At 42.4% G+C, this 13664-nt stretch overlaps 1 protein-coding gene across 2 annotated transcripts in view; it reads left to right on the top strand.

The window, feature by feature from the left end:
* Positions 1 to 9203, top strand: part of PI4KA (phosphatidylinositol 4-kinase alpha) — a 53585-nt gene extending 44382 nt beyond the window's left edge. For both annotated transcript variants that reach the window (XM_041410057.1, XM_041410056.1), the window contains exons 43-55: positions 1107 to 1227; positions 1528 to 1657; positions 1775 to 1845; positions 2703 to 2775; positions 2927 to 2997; positions 3565 to 3674; positions 4269 to 4373; positions 4821 to 4946; positions 5258 to 5378; positions 6036 to 6195; positions 7027 to 7116; positions 7315 to 7398; positions 8495 to 9203. In XM_041410057.1, the coding sequence (XP_041265991.1) occupies positions 1107 to 1227; positions 1528 to 1657; positions 1775 to 1845; positions 2703 to 2775; positions 2927 to 2997; positions 3565 to 3674; positions 4269 to 4373; positions 4821 to 4946; positions 5258 to 5378; positions 6036 to 6195; positions 7027 to 7116; positions 7315 to 7398; positions 8495 to 8546 (1314 nt within the window). In that variant the 3' untranslated portion in view covers positions 8547 to 9203. The remainder of the gene's footprint in view (positions 1 to 1106; positions 1228 to 1527; positions 1658 to 1774; positions 1846 to 2702; positions 2776 to 2926; positions 2998 to 3564; positions 3675 to 4268; positions 4374 to 4820; positions 4947 to 5257; positions 5379 to 6035; positions 6196 to 7026; positions 7117 to 7314; positions 7399 to 8494) is intronic.
* Positions 9204 to 13664: the final 4461 nt, after the last annotated feature.

Genomic DNA, 13664 nt, shown 5'->3' with positions numbered 1-13664 from the left:
GCTGCTTATTATTATCCTATATTGAATACATAGAAGAAAAATTATTGTCTCTAGAGGCTGGCTGGTTTTGGTTACACCTCTTTTATGAACACATAAACTTGAGAAAGGCTATGTAGCTTATCTGTCAGGAAAGAGATTTTGTTATGGGAAACCCCAGGTAAGGACTCTGAGTAGAGCTTTTGGAGGTGTGCATGAGACAACCAGTAATGAAGTTAAATCATTACCCTTAATTATTTTGCTGTAAAGTTAGCCAGAGAAGACTCCAGGAGTGTCTTGTGCTCTATCACATGTATGAAATCAGATCTCAGCCTTATCTTGCAGAAGCCAAAGTAAAGCTTGACAACCAAGTTCAGAGTTCATTAATGTGAGATCATTTTACCTGCCAGCGAGGCAGTGAACTCTGGTCAGTGCTTTATTTTCAGGTGAACATTTCCTGTCCCATAGTGAAGGTGACTGACTGCAGTTATTCCTTGAGAACTCTGCAATGCAGAGCATGAACATCAGACACCTGTCTGTTGTTATCAATCAAACACCTCTAGGAACACCTAAAGACTACAAAAGTAGTTGCAGGTAGAGGAAAGGGAATGTGGCTGCTGGAAGGAGTATGATTTTCTTGGACACTTCAACTTCATAAGTGTCTTCTTACTTTCCAGAATTTCAGTGGAACTGTGCCAGCACATGCAGTTCTTGCCACCAAACTGTACAGTCCCTGTGACACTGTGTAGATTTCTGGTGTTACAGGAGCACATAGTGATGCCAGGCAAGACCAGTCTCCCTGTTACACTGTGCTTTGTACACATAGAAGGTGATGCTCTGAGCTCAAAGAGATTTGAAATCCAAAAAGAAGAGATGGAAAATGGCCTAGAGGTGGGGAAAGGCTGATTAGAATAACAGAGTAGGTCAGTAACAAAGCTGAAAGTAGTTTAAGATCAGTTTGCTACCTTTTAAAATACACTGTTATTCATGTCTTTTTAGCAAAGTGAGAGGGTGCAGAGGTCTTTGCATTCATTTAACACTTTCTGGGTTTGAAGAATAGCTGTTAGAAGCAGTAATATTGAGTCAGAATTGTAGAACTTTGATCCTTACTGGTCTGCATGTGGTTGCAGATGGGTTACGTTAGGGAATACATCCTGTGGGCAGCTTCCAAATCTCAGCTCTTGGCTCACCAGTTCATCTGGAACATGAAAACTAATATCTACCTGGATGAAGAAGGACATCAAAAAGATCGTGAGTACATTGAAACATAATCTGACTTGACTCCTTTCCTGTTCCCAGTCCAGACTAAATCTTCTTCCTGCTTCTTGCTGGTCAGGAACAATCCTTTTAGCTGGAAAATTCTCTTTTATTTATAAAGGTAGGGCCCATTCTGCATCAGTGCCTGATAGAGTCTATCAAGAGAGACGGGGTGCTGATTCCCTCAATACCTTTTTCTGAATACTATCCAAAGGTGCTGATTTCCATCACCCATATCATTTTACTTTCTGAAATAAGCTTCTGACACCGATGCTTTCTTTTTTTCACATGCAGCTGACATTGGGGAGCTTCTGGAGCAGTTAGTGGAGGAGATAACTGGCTCATTGTCTGGCCCAGCCAAGGAGTTCTACCAACGGGAGTTTGATTTCTTTAATAAAATCACCAATGTTTCAGCCATTATCAAGTAAGAATTGTACTTCAGAAATTGTGCTGTGTTTGTGTAAGTTTGAAACAAATTTGAGGCTAGTGTTTAGAGTAATATATAATATGCAGATAATTAAAAGGTAATCCATTTTTCTAGGCCATTCCCTAAAGGAGATGAAAGAAAAAAAGCTTGTTTGAGTGCTCTGTCTGAGGTGAAAGTGCAGCCTGGTAAGATGGGATTTAGTCATATAAAATTGTGGCTTTTGCATTCAAGATGATTATTTGTTTTCTGCAAGCAAATCTTGAAATCCCTATGAGTGGTGGCTTGTAGAGATTTCAGTTTTGGTGGTTGTTCTTGTTCGGTTGTTTCTTTCTTGAAAAAAAATTCAAATATTTTTGTCCATCCAATAATTTCTATATGGTACATCAAAACTTACCCAAAAGCAAGTTAGATAATGCATATAGTGGATAAAAATAGAAGTGTGTGTCTAAAGAGGAAGGATAAAGAAATTCTTCTGCTTTCTGCCACCTTATTTTTTAAAAAGACGTGGTGTTTCTGAGAGGTTTTGTTATCTCAAGAATGAAGCATGTCCAGTTCCTTTAATTCTCCCCTTTCTACCATTAGGTATTCCCTTGAAATGTCATTATCTGAGGGTACTCTCAAATCTTGAACATACATTTTCCCAGCCTGAATCTTCTCTTTAAAATGGAGTTTGATGAAAGCTTTTCCTGACCTCTGGCAGGTCTCAGACCTTGTACCATGTGTTGGTGGCTGAGGGCACTGCCCACTGGGGCTGCTGCCACATCTAATTCAGGACTGTTGTAAGAGATGTCCTCTCTGTACCTTTCTGTGGTACAGGTTCTGCAGTATTAGCTCAAAACTGTATTTTATTAGTTTCTGGAAACCTTTCACTAATGCAAAGGATACCACATCCTTCATGGCTCCCAGACTGTAATTATCAGTTCCTCTCTAACATTAATTCAAAACTATGTACTGAAGTTGTAGACACTGACACCAGTTATTGTCCAGCTTGCATTGTCTCACTAGCCAGTGGATTTGTTCTCAGCTGTCTGCTGTTTTGCAGGCTGTTACTTGCCCAGCAATCCTGAAGCAATTGTTCTGGATATTGATTACAAATCAGGAACTCCTATGCAGAGGTACCATGCTCTTGTTATGTTTATTTTTATATATATATATATATATGTACTTGTTACTTGTTAAGTTAATTAATGACATTCAAGTATTTTTGTATAAATTTTTGTTTGGCTAATTGCACTCATCATCATCTTTGTTTCTTCTGTAATTTAGTGCAGCAAAAGCACCCTATCTGGCCAAATTCAAAGTGAAACGATGTGGAGTCAGTGAGCTTGAAAAAGAAGGTGAGTAACTGCAACTTAATCATTGACACTACTAATTAATAGTCAGCAATTCCTTTAAAACTGCCTGCTTTTAGTGACCTGTACCACTGCAGAAAAATTATTTCTATGTTGAAATGGTTCAGCTGAGAAACTGAACTGGACCAAAGGAAGAGAGAAGAAAATGTTGAAAACTTAATTTTGTTTTAAGTTCCAAGAAGCAAGCCACATAGGGCTCTTGAAGAAATTATAACAGTTACTTTAGACTAAAATATAAATCACTGGCCTTTTCTGGGTTTTTAGACAGTAGCAAAATCCAGGTTTTGGCAGATTTTCTCTCACAAGACATTTTGTGGGAGTCTCCAGCTGACTAGCTCAATGCATTTATCAGGTAAATCACAAACACTGCTGTGAGATGTTCTAATTCCAGAAGACAAGGGGGACCATCTTACAATAATTACCTTGTAAGGCAGAAATACCTGTGGTGCACCTGCAGTGGAATGCTGTGGGTTGGAGTGCAGAGGGCTTGTCACAACAGAACGTTAGGAATTAAAGTGCATGTCTGGGTTTTGCTTGTTTCTCTTGCTGCAGGTCTGCGCTGTCGCTCTGACTCCATCAATGAAAGTGAAGAAGAGGATGAGGACAGTCAGAAGGTCTGCTGGCAGGCAGCAATCTTTAAAGTGGGCGATGACTGCAGACAGGTACAAAGCTGTTGGGCTTTGCACTTACAGGAGACACATTTGTAGGTGATAATGCATAAGAAAGAAATAATTTTAATATAGAAATATTTTTCTTTGGAACTTTGGTAATCTCCACTAGTTGTGGACTGAGAGGGAGAACTGTGTAGTACCCCTAGAGAAATTCTGGTTTGGAAATAAAGGCCATTCTGTCAAGACAGGTTTACCAAGACTTAAATATTTTTTTAGAGTTTATTTCTCAATTGAGCTATTGGTAATATAGCTTTAGTTCCTAAGGTGGGATCTTGTACATTGAAGTTTGATTGATTAAGAGGCAATGCTGGTTATTATCCCTGGAGTTATTAATAGCCCCTTTATCAAAGGGTGATAGGCAGTTCATTCTTAGGTCAGCAGTTAAATCATCAGTGTTTCTTGCTGCCCACTCACACAGCATTTATCAGTTCCCTTTTTGATTTCCCCCATAGTGCATGCACAGGCACACATCTGCACACCTGCTTAAATTAATGTGCACTTCAGAATTCTTCAGAGCATGTTTATAATCAAGTTTATGACCTGTAACCCCTGTAATGTTTGTGCAATTTTTTTCTTGTCTGACAGGACATGTTAGCTTTACAAATCATCGATCTCTTCAAGAACATATTTCAGCTGGTAGGCCTGGATCTTTTTGTGTTTCCATACAGAGTGGTGGCCACAGCTCCTGGGGTAAGTGGGAAATTAATGTAGCGCTGTAGAAAATAATTTCTAATTAAAAAATTCTTTCTTCCAGCACACATAAAAATTCCATGCTACAAGGAAGTACTGCCCACATTACTTATGCCAAATATTTGGAGTGCCAGCAATAGAGTCTTTCCTCTCCTGTTTCCTGCTTTTCTAAAGCTTTTGGCTCTGAAATTTTGCTGCTTGCAAATGTTTGATTTCTGGGACTATTTTGTGCAAAGTAGTGAGAAGTCACAGAGTTTGTCTTAGTTGCATAGAAATCCTAAAAGAGAGGATATACTTTTTTAAAATTAATAAACTAGAAATTCTGTATTTGGTAATCTATAGGCTTCCCCAAATTTCTCAGAGAACCTATCTGACTGCCAAGAGCCATGAACAAAATATGTATTTGGGAGCATGCTTTACAAACGTCTTCCTTTTCTTCCCCTCCAGTGTGGTGTTATTGAGTGCATTCCTGACTGCACGTCCCGTGACCAGCTGGGCAGGCAGACAGACTTTGGGATGTACGATTATTTTACAAGGCAATATGGAGATGAGTCTACCCTTGCATTCCAGAAGGTAAAATATCAGTGGGCAAGCATAGCAAAAAATCAACTGAGGAACATTCTACCTATAAGAAATAATGACAAATAATTGTAAAATGACTAGTATAATGCTGTGTCTAGTTCCTGATGCTGATAATCCATTTTTAGCTATTAGTGAGTTAGCTAAAGCAGTAATTGCAGCTATAGATATATGGAGAATGTCATTGGACATCGCTTCAAACTAATCATGAATGGAAAAAAAGAGAAAAGCTTTGTTTGTCAGTCTCATCTCCTGATGGAGAGTTATTGAATTCTTTAAGTTGTTCTGATTTGTTGTTTGTACAGGCCCGCTATAATTTCATCCGCAGTATGGCTGCCTATAGTCTGCTCCTGTTCCTGCTCCAGATTAAAGACAGGCACAATGGCAACATCATGCTGGACAAACAGGGACACATCATTCATATTGGTCAGTCATATGCCCCTCTGAATGTCAATTATTACCTTTGCTTTCTGCTCTTAAGTGTTGCAGATAACAGCCAGTAAGCCATTTCCCCTGTGAGATCCATCTGTATACTGGTTTCACTGTTTGTAAACATACATGAAGGTTTTCATGCCTTCGTGCCAAGTGTTGTGTGTTTGTGTTGGCTGTTCTGTGTAAATTTAGCTCTGGAAAGTTTTGTCAGGTTCAGGAAAGTATACCCACAAATGTATGGATGACACATGTTTGTGTAGTCATGCATGGATACGTGTGTGTGTGTATGTGTTTAATTATAGAAATGTGTCTTTGGTTTCCTTTCATCACTGCAAGGGTATGAATTAAACTTGACAAGTAAAGTTATATAGTTGTGTGAGGCTGTAACCTCTGCTTTAGCTTTGCTTTTCTGGAACTGCACAAATATTTCAATAAACAAAAAGTTTATTTGATGTCACCATTCTTACATCTGTTCTCAGGTCATGGTGATGATGCTTTTGTTGGTATTCTTGCACTTCACCGAAGCTTTTTTCCAGTTGCAGTTAAAATGTTTGCATTAATACATGCAATCCACATCTCTTGCTTCTGTCAGCTTTAACAACATACAATTAACCAACAAAGCTTATGAGGCAGTTTATCTTTTGTGCACAGATTTTGGATTCATGTTTGAAAGCTCACCTGGTGGAAATCTGGGCTGGGAGCCTGACATTAAACTGACTGATGAGATGGTGATGATAATGGGAGGGAAAATGGAGGCAACGCCATTCAAATGGTTTATGGAGATGTGTGTCAGAGGCTATCTGGCAGTCAGGTAAGGTGTTCTTAGCTGCTCACAGTGGAAGTTCTTGCATGCCCAAAGCCAGATGAGAAGATAAATAGTAACAAATGTTGATTTGTAGGGAGTCTGTGCCTGGTAGTCTTGCAAACTTTAAAACAGTGTAATATTCCTGCCATTTTACTGCTTATCTGTGTTGTATTTTTTCTGTCCTTATGTTATATTTTAAAGTTTTATATAGTCAGTTTATAAATGTTTCAAACATTCCCTCACACAATTTAGTGCACTGTTAATACAATAAGAAACGACTGTCTTGGAATCAAGATCATTTTGGCTCCTTGAGGGGAAACAGTCTGGACAAAGTTCTTGTGGCAAAGCAAATGTGTCACTCGAGTAGCAGAGTAATAGTCTGGTAGATAATAAATATTCTGAGCAAGAGGACAGGAAGGAGAAGGGAAACTGGGCTGATGTAGCAAAGAATTACCCAGAGTAATTAAGATTAAAAGATAGTATGTTCCTGTGTGGTGTTGCTGGTTTCAGCCTTTTGTACAGTTTTGGTGCACTGCTTCACCTTTCTGATGCCAAAGAAATGTTGTTTGCTAAAGCATTACTTTGCATAATCCTTGTGAGACTTCATCTTGCAGCATTCTGAGTATCTGACAGTCCAGCATAAAGGAGTGACATTTAATTAAAGTGACAGATTGCAAGCAATGGTATAGCTTCACCAGCAAATGTAAGAGGATTATCTGTGTTAATTTAATTACAGAAAAGGTGGGATCCAGCTCGTTGAACTCCTCAGCTTGCCTGCTCTACCTGCTAAGGCTGCAGGAGTTCGAATGCTCTGATGTTTTTGTCCTTTTTCTCTAGGCCTTACATGGATGCTGTGGTCTCACTGGTTACGCTGATGTTGGATACAGGGCTGCCCTGTTTCCGAGGGCAGACAATCAAGCTGCTGAAGTAAGTCAGCAATATGTGTGAACTGGAAAATGTTTTTTATTAAAATGTTATGTCATTGTACCAAGTGGTTTCACAAGAAGTAGGTACTTGCAGGAAGTGAAATCACACCTCCTGAGCTTGTGCAAAGACACATTTGTACCACGTTCAAAGGAAGCCTCACTAATATTCTCTTATTTGATTGTGATTTGCTGCATATAGACACAGGTTCAGCCCCAACATGACTGAAAGGGAGGCTGCAACTTTCATCATCAAGATCATCCAGAATTGTTTCCTCAGCAACAGGTTTGGCTTCTATGCATGTCTTCTCCCTATGGCTAAAGGAAGGCCATCTGGCTTTGAGCAGAGCTGGAAAGCAGAGTTTTACCAGTCAGATACCAAAAATTTTTGAGTTGTTGATATCCAGATAGTGCAGGATAGGTTGGTTTCAGCTTGGTTTCTGAATGTGCTGCATCTCCTCTGTTTTGTGCTGGGAAGGAGGACTTAAGTCCAGGATGGTCAAATAGCAAGGCTGGTTAGGCTAAAGAATAAATGTAATAGTTAAACATCTTAAGTGCATGTTTTATTATGCTAGATAATACAGACTTTGTGGGGTATATTGGAGAGTCTAATACAAACTCTTGTATAGTTCCATATGGGGTCATCTTGAGACCAGTGCCACTCACTGGCTCAGATACAGCACCACTGGAATGGAGGTCCCAGTGCTCACTAGTGCACCTGCTCAGAATCTTAGATTAGTATTGGGGAGTGAAGACTGTGTGAATGTGCTGTGTGAATGGCCAGAACCAGCTTAGTTCTGTCAAGCTTGAGCTTCTCTACCTGTGGCATGGTTAATCTGTGACCTGAATAACCTCTACCCATGCATAATTGAGTTATCTGTAACAAGCTGAGATTTGTTTGCTCAGTCACTCATCAGAGATGCTGCTGTTAATGCTGTTATTTCCCCTGCACTTTTATTTTCATTATTAGCATTCTCCTTAATTAAGATGACTTTTATTTCCACATAATCCTGTCTCCATGCAGCCCTGATGATCTCAATTCATTCATTATGCATTTCCTTTTAAAACAAACTGTGAATGCCATGTGATGTGCTTGTGGCTTATCCAAACACAGGATCCAAGCTGCTGATGCTGTTGCCACACTGGGGAAGCGTGGAAATACTTTTTTATACTATTTTAAACAAGAGCAGGATGTTTTGTGCTGTCCATAACAGTAACTGGCCCTTCACAATGCCTTCAAAGAATAGAGGGCTAGTTTTGATTAGCAGCTGATTTCCTTCTCCCATGTTTTGTCTCTGTGGGATCCTGATGAAAGTTTCTTGACAATGGGCGTGGTGTTTTTTTAAACTTTTCCTTACTTCTGGTTTGCTTTTCTTCTCTAGGAGTAGAACATATGACATGATCCAGTACTACCAGAATGACATCCCCTACTAGACACTAGAGATCCACTGCCGAAGTGAGACGTGCAACCCCGTGCCCTCACTCCAAACTTGTGACAAACAGGACATGCTCTGTCACACCTCGCTATCTTCCACCCTCTGTGTATGTGTGTGTACATGTTGGCTACATGTTTCCTGACCATTGGAACAATCAGTTCTGATTCATTCCTTTCTCTATACCAGGTTATATATATTACTGGTTTTCCCTGGATGTTTGGAGTTGGGTTGCAATCACAATAAAAATTGTATTACAATTGTGAATGTGTGACAGTGGTAAAGCTTGAGGAGTTCGATAATATTTCATGCAATGCAAGGATTTTATAGTATCTTTAAAAAGTAAATTAAACCCTTTCCTGCACAATCGCACAAAATGCCATGGAAGGGAAGGGTATGGATTTCTCTTTGGAAACAGAAATGTTAACTTGTTCCAATTTTACTGTAGAAAAAGCTTGATAATCATCCACGGTGGTGATGTCTATGTAGCTGTGTTCATATTTTGCACTGTACATGGTCCCTACTACATGGTCAGTATTTCATATGTACATGAAGAATGTATTTTTTCCTTTTGTGTGTTTTAAAAAGAGACTCTACTGAAGATATATTTAATCTATAAAATATAATAAAAGACCTTAGACTTCGTGTCTGTTGCAAATGTTTTGCCCTGTGCTGTTTTTAGTGTATATACATCAATCTGCACATTTATGCACTGTTCATGATATTATGCCCTTTCTTTCTAATTGAGAAATCTAATTTCTTCTTCAGCTGCTTGTCCACCTCAAGTGACATTTTTTATTCGTAAAATAAATGTTTAGTGCGAGAGCTGGAATGTAGGACTAAGGTAAAGCTGCCCAGTGTTGCTGACTAAGGACCTCTATCCTGGGCTGGGACATAGGTCTTTTGGGGTTTTTTTCCCTATCTACATGCTTGTCCTTCTACATGGGCTCTTCTACACAGGGGCTGTCCCCTGCAGGGGATTTTTTTCCCCTCTTTAGGGCTTTTTTTTCCCTTTTGGGTGCTTTTCCGAGTGTCCGGGTCGTGCCCTCAGGGAAGGAAGGGAGTGCCCGGCCTGGGCAGGGCCCCGGGGCGCCCCCTGGCGGCCCCCGCCGCTGCGCCAGCGCGAGCCCCGGCGCGAGGGGCGGCCGGCCTCAGCCCTGAGGGACAGCCAGCCCTGAGGGACAGCTAGCCATAAGGGACACCCAGCCATGAGGGACAGCCAGCCCTGAGGGACAGCCAGCCACGAGGGACAGCCAGCCACGAGGGACAGCCAGCCATAAGGGACAGCCAGCCATGAGGGACAGCCAGCCCTGAGGGACAGCCAGCCCTGAGGGACACAGCCCTGACGGGCGCCCAGCCCTGAGGGGCGAGGGCGACACGGGGTATGGCCTCGAGGGCTGAGGGGGACACAGCCCCCAGGGGTGAAGTTTGGAGGCGTCGTGAGAGAGAACGGAGAACAAGCCCTGAGGGCTGAAGGGTGACGCGACACACTATTCCGAAGCACAAAGGGTGAGCGGTCACGGGTCCGCACCCCGAGGATGGCACAGCGCTGAGGGGCGGAGGTGTCGTGAGAGAGACCCAGCCCTGGGGCGGGGCCTTGCCGTGAGGTGGGCCCGGCCCTGAGGGGTTCTGTCCTGGGGTGGGGTTCTGTGCTGTGAGGCACGCCCCGCTCCATTCTCGTGACGGTCAGGCTCTGGGGCGCCGTTGTTACCCTGAGGGGCATGGTTTGGGGCCGGCGGTTTCCTCAGAAGCTGGGCTGTTGCGGCAGGTCAGGGTGGTCTGCATTTGAGGGGATGGTAGGTCGATGATATGGCTGTGCCCACGCCTTCCCCTTGGAAGTGTGCATTTCTGAGCACCTCTGAGTCAGCTTTTAGTCTCCCGGCGTGTCCCTGGGGTCGAGGCAGCAGGAGCTCTTCAGCCCGAAGCCAGGGTGACTGAGGAGGTCCCTGCAGAGAAGGGAGCATCACTGAGCTCACAGCTCAGGGAGCCTCAGAGAGGGCAGCCAGGGCAACGTGTTTTGGCTCTACCTTCAGGGTGGGTCTTGTGCATGGTGCAGTGGAAGGCCTGCCCCTTTTCCATTGTGTGCTGCATTCAAAATTTACACCTGCTTTTGCCATGGGTGTTAAAGTGTGTCTTGTTTCTTGCCTGTGCAGTGGGTGGCTCACAGCAAAGTGAGCCCCTTTTCTCATTATGGGGAGGTGCCATTGGCTTTCCAAAAAGGTTTGGAGGCTCATCAGGGAGAAGTAGCATGCAAGAACTGCTTTAATTATTGATTTAATTCAGATTTATTACATAACCAACTGGGACATGGAGTAATTTTGGTGCTCTGTGCCTGCGGCTACTTGAACCTATTTAGGCTCCATAGGAAAGGAGCTGATTGACACTACAAATGTGGTAAACTTCCTCACACCTTTCCTTTAATGAGGAGCAGGTGGAGTGAGGAGATGTGAAGGCATCTTCTTAGGGGAGGTGGTGAGGAGTTCTAATATTTTGTTAATTCAAGTCAGTACTTATGTGCATGTACTTTCCTGCACCTCAAGATAAATGTACCATGTTAAAAATATCTAGGGCTAGATGTGAGTAATTAGCTAGTGAATAATAATATTAGAAATAATAAATGGAGCTCTGGTAATCAGAAAGTCACTCCTATTTGCAGATCTCAGACCACATAGCAATTTGTGTGTATTCTAGCATAGAATGCCCAGAATACAATTAAGGCCATCCAGGGTTTTGTATCAGGAAATGAATGAGTTTGAGTGTTCTTCACAGTGCTTGCTTGCTTCAGTCAGGCTGTCTGGAGAGCTGCTGTGTCTTTCTTTCTTCTCTCAAGTCTGTTCAGAGAAATGAAAGCAGCTGAAGTCAATTGAGTGTAGTTACTGTAAGAACAAGCTCGTTTGCAGTAAAAAACCTAAAACCTCAAATGGCTGCATTTGAGGTATCATGGATGCATCAGTTTGTACTGCTATGAATCTTGCAGAATGTTGCAAATGGGTTAAATCTCCACGTTAGCAGAAATTATAGGCTCCTGTGACTTCTGTTCTCACTGCAGTGTCAGGTGCACACCTGACATCCGCGGATTTCGTTTTCTCAAGTTGACTGTGCTTTCTTCCCCTCCCCTCAGGGTTCCTTTCTGCTGGACAGACATGGGACAAAACTCCCCTGTAATTGGGTGTCCACTGAGATACGGAGGGGATTTGGCTGTTTACATTTAATCATGCAAGGTAGTACCCTGAAGATTCCTCCTGAATGGGTTGTGTACTGTATCTTCCTCCAGGAAGACTGAGGAGGCGAGAATACTGAGATGCCCCACAATACTGCACGTGCTTCTGAGATACCGAATCAGTGCAGCTGGAGACACCACAGACTTACCTCACTTTCATCCTCCCACCAGTGAAGCATATGTCCTTGACACATGGAGACTGGCAGGACTTTGAGAAGTTACTCAGGTAATTAAAACAGATAGAATTAAGAGCTACATGAAGGTACTGTGAAGGATTTTGTCTCTGAACTTTATGCCAGAATATGTCCTGGTGCCTGTGCAGCCTTAAGAGAAAAGACACATCAAAAAAAAAAAAAAAAAAAGGGGGGGGGGAGAAAAACCTGCTCATAAAAAATAAATAAATAAAATTTTAGGGAAAGATGCTCCTGTCGTTTCTCCACTCTCAGAAATTCCCAGTCATGGTGAGATACAGACTTCCTGGGCCAATACCCACTGCAGTTCTTTCTGCATTGGCCATGCATATAAAGAGCTTTCAAGAAAGGAGCAAAATTTATAGTGATTCATTTGCATCTGATGGACCCGGGGTTCAGAGCTACTGGTAACTTGATCAGCACTATTCAAATGCTAATCTCATTATGTATGTTAGAGACCGAGCTCAGCAATCCACCTCCGTTAGCACAACGTGCCTGTGTGATGTTCTGGCTGGTACGCAGGGTCGGGGTACCCCCTGCAGGCACCCAGCATCAGGGCTGATGTGGGCAGGGATTGGGAGCTCTGTGGAGGAGCCGGTGGAATGAGTCAACACAGGAAGAGGAGCTACAGTTTTTTTTGGAAAAATGCTGGAGAGGGGGAGGGGATTGTGGCCAACGGAATGGTTTGGATGAGACTTTTCTTTTTTTTTTCCTTTGTATCATAAATATGTCCATCCTTTCCCTTTCCTTCCACATGAATGCTATAAAAAAAAAAAAAAAACACCAAAAAAACCACAACCAAAAAAACCAAACCCCACCAAAAAACCATAAACAAACAAACCAACAAACAACAAACCAACAAAACAAAAAACCATGGCAGCAAACAAAACAATTTGTCCTGAATGTACATATAGTCTCAAGCACGGCTGATTCTTTGACTTTTTGAAAAATATTTTGCCTGTGCTGTTTGATGTTAAGACCTGGCAGTTTTGCTTGTTTCATGTAACAAGGACTGAAATCTGCTGAAATCACCGCATGCACCCTAGAAAGGGATCCTTTCTAGATAAAGGCTCTCTGATAGAACCTTGTTACTGACATCTGCAAAGGAAGTGAAGGATCTCTGCCTCACACTGTTACCTAGAGTTTATGGGTTGGTTTGTATGAGTTTTTGGTGCCTCATCTGTTTCTGTAAGGATTCTGCATTTGGGAGGCCTCAGAGGTTATACTCCCAAAGAAGCAAGATTGGTAAGGTGACATGGTGTAATTATTAGATAAGCTACTTAGCTGGCAGGAGCAGATGAGCTCTGGTAACGTGCAGCCCTGGCACCAGCTGGTTTAGTAACTAGCACAACCTCCCCAGAAGAACTGGGTTTCTGCTGGGCCCTTGTCACTGCAGCAGCCCTGTGTCTAAAGCTTTGTAGTTATAGGTGATGCATTTGTGTTTATTTCTGGTACAATATCAGTGGCCTAATAGCAGTGATAGTGTTGCTGGGAGTCATGTTACTCTAACACAGACCTCTCCAGCGTCAGCAGAGCCATGGGGAGCCTCTGTGCTTACTGTGGCAGTGAGAAATGTTCCACGTGGCTCTGCTGTCTGACAGGGGAGAGCAGAACAGGAGGGTAACACACATAAGTAATCACACAGGCAAACAACAAAGGCTGGCAGTTCACTGAAGGGAGAGGTTACCTGCCTGACTGTATTCAGGTA

This window comes from Onychostruthus taczanowskii, unplaced genomic scaffold (genome assembly GCF_017590055.1).
Source record: "Onychostruthus taczanowskii isolate IOZ18803 unplaced genomic scaffold, ASM1759005v1 scaffold32, whole genome shotgun sequence".
Lineage (NCBI taxonomy): Eukaryota > Metazoa > Chordata > Aves > Passeriformes > Passeridae > Onychostruthus > Onychostruthus taczanowskii.
This window is presented reverse-complemented; position numbering and strand designations above follow the sequence as displayed.